Source organism: Atractosteus spatula, chromosome 26 (assembly GCF_055471065.1).
Source record: "Atractosteus spatula isolate fAtrSpa1 chromosome 26, fAtrSpa1.hap1, whole genome shotgun sequence".
In the NCBI taxonomy this organism is placed as follows: domain Eukaryota; kingdom Metazoa; phylum Chordata; class Actinopteri; order Semionotiformes; family Lepisosteidae; genus Atractosteus; species Atractosteus spatula.
In genome coordinates, this window is record NC_142731.1 from 120,037 (window position 1) to 137,513 (window position 17,477).

A 17,477-nucleotide genomic window follows, 5' to 3' on the forward strand; every position below is an offset into this window, starting at 1 on the left:
AACTATTGCTAGGGGTTTCTGTCCTGACTGCCACCCAGTTATCATCAATGTGAAGACTTTTGTGATCCTAACCCCTTTTTTTACAATGAAATTGTCACTGCTTACTATAATCCAAAAACTGGCCTTTGAAAATCATAATTCTGAAGAATTTACCTCCATGCCCGAATTGTTTTTTTAGGTCAGGGTTAAGTGAGGTTCACTCACATCCCATACAACCTATATCATTTTGAGGAAAGGAGAATTTGTAAGCCTGTTTTTTTAACTTTCTTATAACACAAGAAGCCAAGTGGTTTCCAAGTGGTGTTTTTGACCAAGATACTTCTCTACAAGTGCAAGGTTTGCTAAAAATATTGCAAGAACACCACCTTGTTTCAAAGCTTTCAAAAATTCATTGTACTTACCCTTTTACTCTGTAGTTTCCATAAAAAGGTACTGTATTACTTAAGGCACAGTTAGAACAGTAATTGAAAAGGAAAAGTGAAATTCTTAGAACATAAGTGACAAAATGATAAGTCATTATTATTTCCCAACTCACTCAGTGATTCCATTATTGCATCAACATCAGAGTACCCTGGTCATCCATGCCACGGCATGTATTCTAGTATTGGAGCAAAATCAGGCTAAAACATTATTTACACTCAGGTGGAGTAAATCTGTAGTTCAGAGAAGTAGAGCTGATGAATAACAGAAGAGCAAAACCTTTAGCGTGATGGTGTTTGCACAAAAATGGTTCCTGGTGCTATTCACAGAGGTCTGTCCGGGAATGGCAGTCACAGGCTTCATGGGCATCACTGCCACTGAAAATACCTGCAGGGAAATTTAAAGTCTCCTCCTATTCAGTAACACAAGTAAAATCCCAATAGCCTTCCAGTCCATGAAATATAATTTATTAAGGTTGAAGTATTAATGGTTTTCTTTTCTGTTTTTTTTATTACGTGAAGGGATGGATCAATCTTTAATTTATTAAAACCATTTCAGCTGAATGAATACAGATGTAAATGATCGCTCCCCATACCTTTTTAAATTCTCAGTAGTTTCCTGAAGGGATAGGGTCATATTTCACTAATACAACCCCTATACAGTGTAACTCCTATCCAGTCTCATATACAGACCAGATTTGTAGAGAATAAATTCCATTAGAATGTCTTTTCTACAATGGGTAAGATATGTCAATCGATATCTCAGAACTTGAAACGTATTAGATTGAATGAAATTCATTCCTGTTCATTTCCTGCTGTGGATGGGTTTCCCTGCTCTAGTCAATGCAGGTTAGAGCTCACTCCGGGCAGCAGCAGGCTGTTGTACAGATAGTGCATCTCTTACGGATTGCTAGCAGCTCTGAAAACGTGTTTTATGGCAGATTTTATAACTGAGTAAAAGTAAAAGTTCAAACTTCTGGATAAGGAGTAAACAAGTTCCATTAACTGTATGTAGTTGTCAATATACAAAATCCTTTTGCAGCAATATTGGCAGCAATGTGGCATGTGAGTCCAAGGATGGAGTAATGGGTCACTTGTTATAGAACTGAGAGGACACCCAGGCAAGTCCCCACTTCAGGTTGGTAAGCATGAACTTGAGGGCTTTTGTCCACTGCTCCTCTGAGTTGAACTGGGTTTTGATGGAATAGGAGCCTCCACTCCCTCCGGTATCTTCAATTTTTCCTTTTTCCACATCCATCCTGTGGCAGGAAGAAGACAGTTTTACGTGTCAAGTCCAAAGATCTAGAAGATATCCTTCTTACATTAACCATAATCCTTATTTTTGCTCTAATCCTCAATCTTATCATAACCCTAACATGTGGAACTGCACAAGGTATTGAATCAGAATTTATCATGAAGTTGCAGCCATTATTTTGTCATGTATCTGGATAAAAAAAACTGCCTTCAATCAGAATTTGTCACAAAATGACATGAACTGCAGTTCTTAGGGGCTAACAGAACAGGCCTTCTCCTTAATCAACTAGGCTACTTGCCTGTAGGGCAGACAGAAGCCTGTGTCCCCTTTCTCCACTTCCTCTTTAAACTGCTGCACGCAGTCCAGGAAGGCCACCATGGCGTGGTCAAACTTGTTGTCCCAGAAAAAGCGCAGGCCTCCAGAGCAGTAGAGTGGCAGTTCCTGCAGGCCCAGGGATAGGAAAGACTCATTCAGGTGCTGCTGAAAGGCCACAAGTCACTAAAGACACAGCACCGGCTTCAGGTCAAACATCAGAATAAATACAGCTGTTTTTTCAACAATAACATGAAGAGGTTATTCTCAAACTCTTTGTAGTTACAAACTCTGATGGTAACATTTCTGTGAGTCATGTAGGCATGACTGTTCATTCAGATCAAGGATGGCAAAACTCACAGATTGGCAGTTGGTCTCTGCAAACTCATCCAGGCAAACTAATGAAGTAATAAAGGTCTTTGTAATAATGTAAAACAGAATCTGCTGTTTGCTTCTTTTTTGACCACTGGGAAAGCTTCTTTTTTATTTTTGTAAAACACTTGACCACTTTTCAACAAGGGCAAGACCATATACTGGATCCTGAAGTCAATCAAAGGCTGTACTTTGAAAACTGTACAAGAAATTAACAAGAAGTGTTCAAATATACACAGAGATGTACAAATACAATTAATTGCATCTACAGATATCAATTTAAAAAAATCACACTGATGGAAAAATTCTGGTACAAATTTATTTTATAATTATATCTTAAACACAAGACAGGTCCATTACCTTAGACTTATCTGAGAGTGACTCCAAATATGAGTGATTGCCATACGGGACCAGACGATATCTGTGGAAAGAAATTGTACTTATAACTTGCCACGGAGTTAAAAGAGAGATTTCAAATATTTCTTAAGGTATGCATCCTTTCAGGACAACTGTACTACTACCTTCAGTAAACTGAATTTCTTTTAATACATATAGGAAGATGGACCATATCTGAATTAGAAATAAAAATGAAGTAAAACAGTTTTTCATGACAGGCTCCTGATTTCACACAGCACCCCGCAAGTGACTGCACCTCTGGAAGCGCAGGCCCATCTTGTTGGCCAGGGCGTGAAGCAGCAGCACGGTCTGTCCCCAGGCTGCATTGATCTCGTTCCACTCGACGGGAACGCTGGGCAGCCGACCCAGACGGAAGTTATTGATTGTCCCGAACTGGCCACTGTGCCTGCAGGCAAGAAGGGAGAGACAATGATGAGGGAAAATAACACTACTGTGTGCCAAATTACAGCACAGAGCTGGGGCCTCTTATATAGGTGACAGAGTCTATTCAATTAAAATGGTGTTGGCACTCCAATCTGAGTTTCAGGAAAACAAAGGAATTCAGCGTTCTTGAAGAGGTGCCAGCCCAATAACCATTTCATGTTTAAGTAAAGACTGATATTATTATAGGAATCAACTGTATATAGCAACTTTCATTTTAGACTATATGTAAATTACTGTAGAATAAAATGAAAGATATAGGTATACAGAAATTAAAACAGTAAATTAAACAATTAAAAGCTGAAGCACAAAGGTGAGTTTTAAGATGGGATTTGACAGTGCTGAATAGCAAGATCTGATATGGGATGGGAAGATCCAGTTCCCAGTCTCAGATCAACAGAACAGGAAGCGCAGTCTTACCAGATGTGGAAGGTGGCATTGAAGACGTTGGTTTTCTTAAGCTTGTCCAGCTGGATCTGGGCGTAGCGCATCTGGTTGTCCACACTCTTCAGCTCGTCATCCAACTCCAGCTGCTGCCTCTTGAACTCGCTGTACTCCTTCTGGTATCTGCAGGGGCAGCAGTGGCAGGGAAAGGGACAGGCCTGGGACATCAGGCTTGTCAGTATCCTACCATGCATGTTCTGTATGATCAGATATGTGCTTATGCAGGCTCATGTCAGTGCAGCAGTACAGTATCTTAATCATGCTTATTCAAAATAATATTTGTTCAACCCACTGGGAAAAGACCCCAGGGCAGACCTAGGACATGCTGGAGGGATTATACCCCTTTCTCCAGAAGCAGCTGGAGACTGCTGCCGGGGAAGGGAAGTCTGGTCTGCTCTGCTCAGCCTGTTACCACTGTGACCCTCACCAGGAGTAAGCAGCTTTAGAAAATGATGATGACAATCAAGCTTCATACTGGCAACAAATTTAAGGGCACTCTGAAACAAATAGTAATTTAAAAATTGACCAGGAAATTGTTCCCTATGCATTGTTAAAGCATAAAGGTTTTGGGGAACTTCAGCACATATCATCTAAAAAAGGCAAAGCAGTAATAAGACCCCGGCCAGCCCTGAACAGCATGTGTTTTGAGCAGAAGCAGCTACAGCAGTTTCTGGTGCCCCTGTGTGCATCAGGCTGCTTACTCACTGCTGCTCCTCTCGCTCCAGCTCCTCTGTGTGGGCTCGTCCCCGGGCAAGCTCTTCTGCCACAGTCTTGCGCTGGCCCTCAATAGCCTCCAGCTCCTGGATCAGCTGCTCCTCCTCGGCGCTCAGCTTCCTCAGCTCTGCCAACAGGGAGCCCTCCTCCTCCTCCCTCATCTGAGACAGCAGCTCCAGGCAGTTCCTGATGGGACACAGGCTTCAGCTGAGAATACACAACCATCTTAAAAAACAAATGCACTTTGGGGTGGAAGGACTCCTCCCTCAGAGCAAAGGGGTTCCCCTTCTTTTGTTTAGAATTTTTTCAGGCAAACATAGTGTTAAAAATTGGCAGGAGTTCATCTGGAGTAAAGTACCAGTGCAAAAATCTTTTGCATGAAATAAGAAGAGGTTACAAAGGAAAGAAGATCATTTGGCTCATCTCGTTCATTTGGTTTTTAATAGCTAACTGATCCAATGAATTTAAATTTCAACGTTATCTATTAAAAGCCAGGCTTCAACAACATGGCTTGTTGTAGACTCCCACAACCTTCTGTGTAAAGAAATGTTTCATGTTCTTAGCTAAATACACTTATCCATATTTATTATTAATGGGTTCAGGTTTGCCCGTTTTATGAACAAACTTTCAGAATTTGCCAGTCGATGGGTATTTCCACTGTGTTGAGTATGAATAGCTTTGCTAACTACCTCTAAACAGCATTTGCAGTTTCCTTAAATTAAACTGGAAAAAATACCTCAGGGTTGGGAGATTTCTTTTCATGAGCTGTTAACAAGCTTCTTCTATCTTTCTTCTTACAAAGAAATCTGGATTTGTGAGTAGTGATTTGCATGAGAGTGATCGTTTTACTTTACTCTGGGTCTTCTTTTGCTAGGCCAGCTCCGAAGATTAAGCCAAAAACATACCAGATCCCCACTGGCTCTGCATCAGGAACAGAGCACTCACTTGTAATTCTGGCACTCGTTCTCAGTGATGTTGAGCTGGGAGTCCAGGTGGTCCAGCAGTGTGTCAGTGCACTCCTCACACAAGGGGTGGTCCACATCCGTCTGGCCAGACATGATGTCGAACAGATCACTGGTCACCTGAGAGCAGCAGGGAAAGAAGCAGAGAACAAGCATAGCTTACATACCCCTCTGCAGACAGGTGCAGAGTGATGCTTCTGAACTGAGGACTAAGATCCCACCACAGACATATATCTTGCTAAAAACACATTTATACAAACGGAGGATTAAACTTTTACATAATTTAGCCAATTTTTTTTCTACTTGTGATCAGAGAGAAGTAAAAATATTTTATATAAATTTAACTGTAACAGCACACTCCAGTGTTTACTGACAGCACAGGGAAACTTTTTATGTCTACTGACTCAAAGTTAATGGAAAACTGACTTACACAAAGAAATCCAAGTTCTTGAATTGTGGGAGGAATGGAGCCTAGAGTTGGTATATGAAATAAACTAGCCATTCTGTTAAATGGACAGTTTTGAGAACTGTCAAGAAAGAGCCAGAACAGATTCCAGGATCTAATGCGTAAGAATAAACAACTGGGCTGAGCAACTTTCTCTCCTCTCACCTTTGACCTTTCTTATGGTCCGAACTGTTACCTTCAATCGCCGGCTCAGGTTCTCCATGGTGCCACCATCAGAAGCCTCCCCAATCAGAGTGAAGCTGTTGGCACTCTCTGTAGACAGCATTCTGGACCACAGGAAAGACAGTCACACATTCACCACAGCAAAAAGATCATTTTTAGTAGGATTTGAAAAACTTTGAGCCTTTTCCTTTGCAGTGAACATCCAACATCATTAATCTAAATGGAAAGATGGTCTAGTGTGCAGCTGACAGCAGAATAAAGGCACGCGCAGTATAAAGGTGGGCCAGCTCACCGAGCAGGAGGGATGTACTTCCTGGATACTCCATCTTGCTTGTTTTCCACAAATGTCTCCTGAAAACAAGCACAGAGTCTGCTGCATATTCATTGTGAATTACAAAGTGAAAAGACAAAACACTTTTCAAAGAGAACCATTAAGTAAACGGTGTATATATATCATGTTAAAAACTGAACACCAGATCTAACTAGTTATGCAAAAAATGACTGGGGGCTGAAAGGTTGGTGCAGAAAACGGGTTCGGGACTATTGGACTCAGGGGATCTGCTGGGACAAGAGGAGCCTCCAGACAGGCAGAGAGGCAGCAAAGCACCAGGAAGCGCAGTGGAGGAGTATTTACATGAGGAACAGAGGGCAACAGGCCAACCCTGGTGGGATCAGGAAAAGCCAGCAGAGCAGTAACAACAAAACCAGTAATACAATACTACTTAAGTTCAATGTTTGGAGAAGAAGAATTAAACCCAAGGCTACTGCATTAACAAGGAACTATGACATCATTGGAATAGTCAAAACACAGCTAAGGAAGGATGAATATCAAATTAATGGCAACACATTGTTTCCGAAAGACAGGCTGGAGAGAAGACTGGGATTGGGGTGATATATATAAAAAATTAACTAGTTAATTAACAAATTAACAAACTTCGCTGACAAACACAAAACACAAATTCTAAGGGCCTAACAGGTGAATGTCACAGATTTTAATAGACTGGGAAAGAGTACATAAGAGCAAAAGTGGCTGTTTGCTCTGAGACTCAGCCAAGGAGAGTCCTTGAAGAAATTTGCTTAAAATCACATTCAATCACAGAACCTTTTGAAACTATGACACACTGTAAACTGTTGCAGGGACCTACAGAACACATGCATACATTCTTCCATGCAGGTATGGCACAGCACCCATTCAGCTAATATTCATTTTTTACATCCATGGCTAGAAATATTAATGCCAAACCTGTTCTCCAAATATTCAATGGGTTTCTTAAAAAAAAGCAGCACAAACAGTAGCTTCTCGGCTACTTAACTACAAATCACTCCCAACAGTTTGACCAGCCACTTCTCGTTTGCTTTCATTCTTATATCTTTTAAACAACGCTAAACCCACCTTTGGTACATTGTCATCCCCGTTGCTTTCATCAGGTTTTATATGGGTTACAGTGACTAATGGAGCTGGAAACAAGCAAAACATCAGCTTAATTTCTGAACAAACACTGCGCATTTTACTTCTGCACAGAGCACAGAGCTGAAGTTGTTATAGTTAGTCTTTTCTAAACCACTTTCTAGTATCTAAGAGGCTAGCAACCTCTTTGTGCTCTCTCCTTTCAATGAGAAGTGAAGCGCAGGTTGTTTTGTAATGGTTGTGACTCAGCAGCGCGTAGTATCATTCACCTCCAGTTCATGTTAGCTTGGATAAAAGCATTTGCTGCTAAATATCAATAAACACCTGGATTATTGTGTTTGTCTCCTCCAACATGAGTTGCAGAATAAGACAAGAAATCAATGAAAATTAACATTTTCAAAGAAAATAATCCTTTAAAGATGGGAATATCATAGACACTTCTTTTTATGTCATAAATCATTTAGTACAAACAGCCTCTGACCAACAGTAAGGTTACCTATGAGCTCCTGGATGGTGACTTTGTCCAGCACGTTGAAGGAAGTGTCCAGTTTCAGAGGCTGGCTGCACCTCTGACACACAAAGCTCACCTGCATCGTAGAGCTGGAAGACTTGGAGGCCTCCATTGCTGTGCTGCAGGAATAATAAGAATAAGAATTTTTAGCATTGGTTGGCTATCCAACGAAACGCATCCTTGCACTTCTGGGCTTGGCTAGAATCTTATTTGCTTAATGCATCAGCCACATCGGTTTGGAAGACCTTGATTTCAATATACTTGGTATTCGTCATTTACCCAGGTTTTTCTATTTTTTCCCCACTACCTGTATGTTATATGTACAAATATTGTAGCCGCGTACATTGCAAACGTAGTAGATCTGGATAGCGGGAAAAAAAACATTCTACGTGATACAATTTACACTTTTACAATATCATTGAACCCTTTTATAAATCACAACCATGGATATGTAGTACTGGAAACCTGCTAAAAGACACTTTTGTCGTAGTACTAGAACACTTTTAACAGAGATTAATCAGAATGTGGAAAGGTACTCGAGCACAGCTTCATGCTATTATAAAACCATTTCATGTATAGAAAAAAAGACCACTGACAATACTGCAACAGTGAAACAAAAGAACAACAGTATTCTGTTGTCGAATATTCTCACTATGTAACAAACATTTCTTGCTTATATGCCATATGCCGTTTACTCAATAAAACGAATAATACTTAAAGCTTAGAGAACTAGATTTTAAACAAATTACACCTGGAGAATCACAACAGATCAGGGGGCTTACAGTACGTGCTGTGGCCATGCATTAATTCAGCAAATGCTTTCGGATATTTTGCCTGTATTTTCATAGTATTCACAACTCTTACGGCGTGAATTATACTGAAGTACTCACTGCCGTCGCTGTACTTAGCGCACAGATTGCAGATTAATCGCCTCTGTGGCTGTGAAAAGCACTGCCGCGGCTTCAAAACTCACTTCCTGCACTGAACAACAACAATCACACCCAGCACAACCATACCCTTCTTATAGTGGCAGGGGATCAATGTCATGTAGATCCAATAATGGCACGTCCGTTATGACAACATATGAAAACCCACAAATGTTTTATAATTACAAAAATAAATGAATCGCTAACAGTTTGACAACAGACAACCGTCCGCTTTCCCTTTTCTGCAGCCCCGGACTTCCGTCTTCTCCGTGTTTCCCAGGAAATGACGACACGGTTCCGGGCACGTGCGAATGTTGAACCACTGGACGTGAGGAGGGGGGTTTGAGGTGAGCGCTGTCCGTCTCTGCGGTGGAGAATAAAAATTAAAACCTCATACAATGTACACGTAAATAAAAACAGGCGTAAAATATTCTGAACATTACCCCCATAGTAGAAAACCTCGGTCATTCCTATTACATTCAACTCTTATACACGATAGTTCTTCGGATATTCGTACGGAATGTAGCGAGGATGCTGCTGGAAATGTAGCTATAAAGTATATAGGCTATATATATAAAATGTACCTATATAAAACATTACTTATATGCATTTCTAAAACAAAAGTACCCTACGTATTTAAACTGCTCGTCAGCGTGCTTTGGCTGCAAAAGAACAAGTGGCGATTAATTCCACAAAATACACAAGACAAGCGACGCCCGTCGAATGCGAAACGCTCTTGATGGACAATGATGATGCCTGTTAGAGGATACAGAAATAATTGTGCCCTAAAGCTCTGGAGCTCTCTCCCCAAGGACATCAGAGAGTCTCCTTCTCTAAGCTCCTGCAAATCCAGACTCAAAACCTTCTTAAGAAGAGCTTTTACTGAACTGGATCTGTTCTTTACCCCTCTGCTCCTGCTGTATTCACCCTGCGCCTCCCAGCTGGCAGCCCACTGGAGCCCAGCAGTGTGAGCCTGGCCAGTACCTGGGTGGGAGACTCCTGGGGAGGCTGAGGCTGCTGCTGGAAGAGGTGTGAGTGGGGCCAGCAGGGGGCGCTCACCCTGCGGACTGTGTGGGTGCTAATTCCCCAGTATAGCGACGGGGACAGTAAACTGTAAAAAGGCGCCATCCTTTGGATGAGACGTAAAACCAAGGTCCTGACTCTCTGTGGTCATTAAAAATTAAAAACTGTTTCTCAAGAAGAGTAGGGCTGTTACCCCGGTGTCCTGGCCAAATGTCCCCCCTGGTCTTTACTAATCACGGCCTCCTAACAATCCCCATCTCTGAACTGGCTTCATCGCTCTGCTCTCCTCCCCACTGAGAGCTGCTGTGTGCTGAGCGCACTGGCGCATCATCCAGGCGGGGCTGCACACTGGTGAGGGTGGAGGGGATCCCCATGACCTGTAAAGCGCTTTGAGTGGAGTGTCCAGAAAAGCACCATATAAGTGTAAAGGATTATTATTATTATTAACCCCATCTCCTCTCACTATGTATTATGTTTTTTTTTATTTTATTGTTTTTGTCGTTCTGTAAAGCGCTGTGAGAAGCTACCTTTAAATGCGCTATATGAATAAAGTTGTTTATTATTATTTAATAATGAACGGGGATCCCGCGCACCGGGGCAAGGCGCCTGAATGTGCAAACGGGATGAAACGCTGGGGGTGCACACAGCGCTGCAGACCCACGGCCACTGGCAAGAGGCAGCAGAGCGAGCCCGAGCCGCGGCGCGCGGGGCGGTGCGCCAGCCCGGAGTCCTCGCGCGAGCCGGGTCACGTGGCCCCGGATGCGGGAAAATCGGAAGGAGAGAGAGGCGCGCGACTTGCAGCTGCAGGTAGTGTTGATGTTTGCATGGGGTCTGATTGTTTACATATCATTCTTATTTAGGAACGTTATTTGCCCAATTGTGTTGTTTCCGTCGGTATAAGGGTGAAAAGAAATGACACTGGTGAGTTATTTACGCGCCCGGTGGGACACAGGGCGAAAATGCGATCAGACCTCATTCAAAACAGTTTCCTTTCGCTGTAGAGTTCATTCTCGTTATATATTTGCTATTAAAACGTGCTCTCTGTTATAATTCTGCTATGCTTGATGTCGACTTAGCTAGCTGGGTGTCAGTCTTATGTTCATAAATATGATACAAATATTAGTTCCGGAGAAGCTTAGCGCAAGTTAAAAAGAAACAGGAATTTGCTGGAGTAGAAGACGGAAGAGCACGGCCCGCCAGTAAAACAATACACGTTTCGTTTTAATGGCTGAGCAGCTTTTAGGCACTTGAGAAAAACATTTTGGTTGTGAGAACCAATTACGATCCTGCTTTCATTAACCCGTTCCGTGCTGCAACTGTATGTGCAGGACTGAAAATGGCCCGGAGTGACATGTTTGTTTTTTACAGCGTTGCTTTGGAGACAGAATAACCCCATTGCTCTGTATGAACACTTTCCTCCAGGTTGTTGCAGAAGTAGTCAATGGCGGCTCCGACATGCAAAGTTGAAGATGTCAAGCAAGTGCTGTCAATGATACGCAGGAACCTGGAGTGCCCTATTTGGTGAGTGGGACTGGGCCCTCCTGTGAGATCAGGGTCATTAGAGTGGTCACTCAGGGCAGGGCACCACCATTCCTGGAGAGCTGGGCTCCTTGAGGTATGTGTGGTAAATCAGCACAGCCGTTTGACTTTCTGTCCACATAGTTCAATTGAGTTGCTAAAATCTGAGCCAGAATGTAAGCTAGAAAATCATGCTGCACTCAAGTGCTTGAGTTGCCCACCTTTGACCTAAAAACTCAGCACTCCATATTCAAAGCAAATGTGTTGCCCAGTGTGTTTTTTCTCCTCTCGAGGTCACTTCTGTAGTGACAAGGTAGATTTGCAAAGTTTATTTAAAAAAATGTTAACAAGCCCTGCTGGAGAACTGGAATAAACCACCACAATATGCATTTCATGGCTCAGAAAACTAGAGGAATGATGAACAGGCAGGAGCAGGAGGCATCCTGCTGGTAGATACAGAACCATATTAACATTCCTTGACCAATAAGGTGAACAGGCTGTGTGGAGGTTGTAGTTGGATAAGCTGCATATCCATACATATCTGCTCTTTACTGAAGGCTGACTCACAGGATCCCACTGCTGGACACTGGGCTGTGCCAAACCCCATGTTCTCGCATCCAGACATTTCTCGAGCCAGGCTGTCAGTTTCCACAACACAGCTGGCTAGTTCCATACACCTTCCACCCATTGTGTAAAGTGTTTCATGTTCTCACTTTAAAACGCAGTCCCTCTTATTTTTCTTATTTGTGTCTTCTGTATTTTTTGTGAACACCAAGTGAAGATGATGTAGTGCATATCGATTCAGGGCTGCTATCCCTGAATACCAGAGTGGTAACTGATACACTCTCTGTGTCTGACTTTCTAAATGAGATTAATGGAAATACCAACCTGATGCAGGCTTCTATTGATTTTAATTCCCTGTCCTCTCCTGTGCTATGAAATTGCTGAAATCTATGAAATTGCTGCTATACAAAGTCATTGCTGCACTTCCTGTCCACTTTCATTTGTGAGCTTTGACTGTGCAATTTGGAAATGGACATTAGCCTGGTTTCTTTCCAAGAAATGCCTGGATAAGATCCTTAGATCAATTATCTGCTAACTGCAAAACAAGATGGGCTGAATGGTGTCTTCTTGTTTATATCCTTTCTTATGTTCTGGAGGTTGACCCATCTTTTGTACTTTCCCATTTAATAGGGTTAGCATTAAAAGTGAGTTCTAATTGAATGCATCTTACATTGTCACCTTGCTGCTTTTAAAATAATTGTATGCTTGTAGACGTGCCAGTTTTTCCCGAGGCATGTACAAATTACAGAGCAAAACACAGAAAAGAAATAAAACATCTCCATATTTTAAATATAATTTTTATATTTTTGTAGATGAAATGTCTCTAGTATACCTTAAACATCTCTAGTAAATAAATGTGTAAATAGCATTTATTAGATGTAGATTTTTTTCCTGTTTGGTTTCAAACAAGAAATTCATCTACCAGACCTCCCTTAAATTTCCTTAGACTGTTTGTAGCAGTTCTGGGTGTTAATGCCGGTGTCTTTCTCATAGCAGTGTCATATACACGCCCTTTCATAGGTAACACATTTTGTAAATCAAGACACATTAATTCAGAATTTCTTATACTTTTATTTATAAAATACAACCTCCAAATGAGAGAAAAGTGCTCTAACATTCTGAAAAGAAATTACTAACGTTAAGCTAGAAAAATGGCCACAGTTCACTGTTCTGGGGATAATCTGGAAATATAACCCCCTTCTTTCTGTTTTCAGCCTGGACTTATTGAGAGACCCGGTTTCTACAAGATGTGACCACCAGTTTTGCAGGTGAGGAGCAACAGCATTTGTAGCATTTGTTTAAATAAAATATTGCCGCTTTTTATAATCTTGAATTATAACTTTTGAACTTTTTCAGTCAATTAACAGTATGCATTTGCCAGAACTAGTCTTCCTATTTTTTACTTATTATGTGGCAGACCTGCTTCAGTTGTTAATGTCATTGAACAACTGGGTAGAACGCAGATTTCTTTCTCAGTTTTCCTGAGAGGTTCAGACTTCAGTGGTAAACTAGTCCAGTACTTAAAGTATTGTTGTCCCATCCAGCATAAGTATATAACATCAATCTACCGAATCCCACGGCGGATGTGATTTGAGTGGCTATGGCAGTGTGCAGCAGAGTCACTCTGGTTCTGAGTTTATCTGGTTGTTTTGTGCAGGATGTGCATGCTGAAACACCTGAGTGGAAGCAAGAGGGCTGGGGCACAGTGCCCTCTCTGCAAGGCTGAAGTCACTAAAAGGCGAGTTGTGCTGTTTACTTAGTTCTTACAACAGTTTTATTAAAATAACAGTTTTTACATATGATTTGACTCCTAATAATTTCTTTTTTTTCTGTGCAGTTCTACAAATTTTTGCCATGCTAGATGCCCGTTATCATTTAAGATTGTTTTTCGTTTTTTCTGCTGTCTACAATTTTAATTTTTACCTTACCTGGACATGCCCATTTACACACTTAAACACTACACCTTGCTTACATCTCTGGCTTTGATGCATTACTAAAGGATCTCCAGTTTTATTCTTTATTATTTCCCTTAATTTCTTTGAAGCTGATCTTATCACATTCCATGGTATTTCCATTGTATAAATGAACCCATATTTGAAGATTAAACAATTAACTTCCAAGCCACGTTGGTTGCCGTGAATTGGAGAGAAGCTACCACCATTGAGACGCTTACTTGCTTTTGTTTTTCTGTTTTCTGCAGAAGCTTACAGGACAGCTCTCGTTTTAAACAGCTTGTGGAGGCCCTGCAGAGAACTATCCGTGCTTTTGAGCAGGACACTGGGACGAAGTGTGAGTGGGGCTGTCTTTCCTAGAAAGTGTAGTGGAATATCACTGTCTGGGGCACAGTAACATTGTGTGGTCCTGTGTCCACAGGGCACGGTGTTTGCTGGTCTTCATGAAGCTGTAGCAATCAAGTGTTGTTTCTGCTCAAATTATTGCTTTTCAATAAGCCGCTGTGATAAGTAAACCACAGCTCAACAAGGTTGTTGTAGAACTTACTTTGTCGTCAACTGAAAAATCACAAAAACAAGGCGGTGATGTTGGCCCAACTTGTTTTTTTCCTGTCTTAGTTTTCACCAGCCCCAGGATATTGATTTCTGCTCCTGAAACAAAACGTTGTGAAGAATTGTGGGAAGAGAAGGGCACTCCGCAGAGCCCGGTCGGCAGGAACAGGGCAAAGAGAGCCACTGCAAGTAAAGCTTCTAAAAGACCAGAGGGGGTATGCTCTTGCCTTTTCCCATTTCTAAATCCTCTAGAGATGCAAAAAGTCACAGCGTAGTTCAGCGAATGTTTGAAATGATTTTTAATTTGTGGTGAAAAAGGCCTTTTCCGGGGAGCACCAAAGAAGAGACACGCGGGGCGTCTCCCTCATGGTGCGCCGAATCCAAGCTGTGTTGCAGAAGGTTTTATAGTCTGAATACAGCTCAGTGTTTAGAAGTGTCCGTTACATGAACAGTAGAACTATACACAATACTTCTACACATGACCCAATGACTATTTCTGATAACCTTGCCTTTCACATATTTCTGAAATGTTGTCACATAAAGCAGTGTCAGTGTCTGTTTAAAATGCACACAAGGCAGAGAAAGAATGACCCCACGTCAGGCCAGGTTTCTACAATCTTTTACCTTCTATTTCTCACACTTCCCATCCTGTCATTTTTTACTGCTCCAATTTGGAGAAACTTCAGTCAGAAGAACGTCAAGCTTGGAACTGGACCTTCAGCTGACAGTCTTGTGTTCTCCCTTCAGGAAGGACATTCTGCCGATAGCCGTGGTCAGGAGGTTTCTGTGACAAATAAAAAGCAGGCACAGGGGAGTCTCTTGCCATTGCAGCTCGGTAGGCAGATATTCTTTTTCAGGACCATACTTTCCATCATTCTCTCTTCCTTTACTTCTTTTATCATTGTGTGTAGTATTGTAAGCCTTGGAGCAAAAACAATAGTCTGTGGAATTAAATAAAAACATTGGCAAAATCTAAAGTTGAAAGTTAGCATTAAAAAGTAGTGGTTAGTGTTTCTACCCTGCAGCTCTGGGTTCCTGGACTCAGTTCTGGCATCTTCTGTGTGGAGTTTGCATGTTCCTCTCTCGTCTGCTTGGGTTCTTTCCCTGTGTTCCGATTTTCTCTCATCTCATAAAGACAGGCTAAGTGTTGTCATTGACCATTTTAAATTTACCTTGAGTGTGTTCTGTCATGGACAGTTATGGATAAGGGAACACGTGATAAAAAAGCATTTATTCTGACAGTTTATGGAGTTTGACAGTTCTCATTGGAAAACATTATGAAGTACGAATAGAAACTAAAAATGTTGTAGTAGATACTATTATGCAATTACAAGGCTTAGTAAGATTGCTTCCATTTTAAGCAACTCTTGAGAAATAGCAATGTTGATAAAATTTTTTAAAGAGAAAAGTGGAGGTTGCTTGGTGAATTTGAACCCTGTTGTATTTACTGGGGTTCAAGTTGTTAAATTAAAATAGATCAGATATTCTCACTGAGCTTTGTAGTACAGAATTGGCGATGGATCTGTGCTATTTTCAGTTGTCTTATTTAGCTGGGTAAAACTTTGTTTTTTTATTCACAAACTATACTATCTGAGTACCTTTTCTTTCTGTTTAGACTTCTCAGAAGTGCTCTTGGAGCAGAAAAATGGAATGGGGTAAGAAAGATTGTTTAATCCTATTACTTTTGGGTATTAATAAAAAAATGACTTTGCTTAGCTGCTGGATATTTTATGATTGCTACAGTCTTCAGCCAAATTTTTCATTTTGATTTTGCTTCACAAGTCATCATTTCCTTCACTGCAGTATTAAATAACTGCATTTCAGTCTGTTTTAATGTATTTCTGCATCTTTACAAAGTTGTACCAGTAGGTTCAGAGAGAAAATGTTAAAGTGCACAAGGTTCACAAAATCATGAGTGCAGGACCAAAACCAAGGTGCCTCCATTCCACTGGATTAGACAGATAGATACTTTATTGATCCCGTGAGGGAAATTGCAGTGTAACAGCAGCTTAACACAGACAACACAGCCACAGTGTAACAAATGATAAATAGGGCCAGTGGTTTAACAGAAACGCGTAGTTTCTGTACCATGAACAACTGCATGATGCTGTGAAATGCAGAGTCCCACCTGCATACCTGGCATAGCTAACTTATACATGTTTGTCACATGGGTCCTTGGGCTGGTACCAGTTTCCCACAATAGAGCTCATCACCTGAGCCCTCACAGCTGTGACAGAGCCCACGGCAGCTCCTCACGAGTTTCCCGAAGACCAGGTTCGCTGGTTGAGCTTGGTAACGAAGGCACAGGGACAGGAGGCTGCTGAATGCAGGCAGCCTAGTCCTGGTCCTGATCCTGGGGGCTGGTGCATCGACTAGATATTGATTTTTTTGGATCATTTGAGCATCTTCACAGCTTTTCAGGTGCTGCTGCTTAAGACATATTGACAGACCACCTGCTCTCTCCTTGTGCTGTCCTTGTGTCACAGCTGAGTCTGAAATAGTCCCCTGGGTGGACCCTGTTCATGTACTGCTGGAATTTATAGACTTGGATTGGATCAATTGTCCTTTCACTCTCCTTATTTCTGAACTGAAGACACTTAGTGCCTTTAACCTGTCTGTATTTATACCCGTCTCCTTGCAACACCCAGAGGCCAGGTGTTGGTTGGTTGTTCTTTGAGATCTTTCTTAGGCTGCAACTGTTTTCCAAATTTTGGTGCCTGCATAAGCTTACTTCACAGTGGCACATCGGAATCAATTGAAAGCATAACATAATTTAAGAAAATATGATTTTAGAATTAAACTTTTGGCGGCCACAACACCAGCTCTACTTACAGCTATCAGTATTTATTTAGAGATGGCTAACCAATCAGAAAGTTGCTTGAGCTCTTCAGCTCTTGTTTTATTGTACTTGTAAGATAGGATGAGCTACAAGTAAATTGGAGGGTGGGGCTTAGAAGTGCTTTTTTAAATTAAATGTTTGAGCTTACATGCTGCTGGCTGTTATACAAATTCTACCTATAAGGCAGAACGCCTGCTGTAGGCCTGAACCAGATTCTAACTCTGCATGAAGAAGAAGCAAA

At 41.5% G+C, this 17,477-nt stretch overlaps 2 protein-coding genes across 4 annotated transcripts in view; one reads left to right on the plus strand and one right to left on the minus strand.

The window, feature by feature from the left end:
* Positions 1–871: 871 nt before the first annotated feature.
* On the minus strand, positions 872–9,070 carry becn1 (beclin 1, autophagy related). Of its 3 annotated transcripts, none has more exons than XM_088906080.1 (12): positions 8,996–9,070; positions 7,848–7,981; positions 7,337–7,401; positions 6,236–6,294; positions 5,957–6,047; positions 5,299–5,435; positions 4,345–4,539; positions 3,616–3,762; positions 3,011–3,160; positions 2,719–2,779; positions 1,973–2,115; positions 872–1,678 (listed from the first exon to the last, which is right to left on the minus strand). In XM_088906080.1, exons 2-12 carry the CDS (start codon positions 7,972–7,974, stop codon positions 1,510–1,512), a joined length of 1,344 nt encoding a protein of 447 aa, XP_088762206.1. In that variant the 5' UTR covers positions 7,975–7,981; positions 8,996–9,070; the 3' UTR covers positions 872–1,509. The 3 variants fall into 3 exon arrangements, with proteins under 3 accessions (XP_088762206.1, XP_088762205.1, XP_088762207.1); XM_088906079.1 differs by having other exon boundaries at positions 8,879–9,067; XM_088906081.1 differs by having other exon boundaries at positions 8,975–9,038.
* A 1,315-nt stretch (positions 9,071–10,385) lies between these two features.
* The window catches only part of LOC148814535 (breast cancer type 1 susceptibility protein homolog), a 53,345-nt gene continuing 46,253 nt past the window's right edge, over positions 10,386–17,477 (plus strand). Inside the window, exons 1-8 of the mRNA XM_088906369.1 lie at positions 10,386–10,618; positions 11,234–11,332; positions 13,108–13,161; positions 13,551–13,631; positions 14,094–14,182; positions 14,464–14,612; positions 15,145–15,232; positions 16,013–16,052. Coding sequence (XP_088762495.1) covers positions 11,253–11,332; positions 13,108–13,161; positions 13,551–13,631; positions 14,094–14,182; positions 14,464–14,612; positions 15,145–15,232; positions 16,013–16,052 — 581 coding nt within the window. The 5' untranslated portion in view covers positions 10,386–10,618; positions 11,234–11,252. The remainder of the gene's footprint in view (positions 10,619–11,233; positions 11,333–13,107; positions 13,162–13,550; positions 13,632–14,093; positions 14,183–14,463; positions 14,613–15,144; positions 15,233–16,012; positions 16,053–17,477) is intronic.

What these genes read in the sequence shown, in the direction of transcription:
- becn1 (XM_088906080.1), bottom strand. Translation starts at nt 7,974, where the DNA reads ATGGAGGCCTCCAAGTCTTCCAGCTCTACGATGCAGGTGAGCTTTGTG. An exon ending in CACCATCCAGGAGCTCATAG is followed by an intron (nt 7,402 to 7,847) that starts GTAACCTTACTG and finishes GCTTGTTTCCAG; the next exon opens with CTCCATTAGTCACTGTAACC. An exon ending in AACGAGTGCCAGAATTACAA is followed by an intron (nt 4,540 to 5,298) that starts GTGAGTGCTCTG and finishes GTGTCCCATCAG; the next exon opens with GAACTGCCTGGAGCTGCTGT.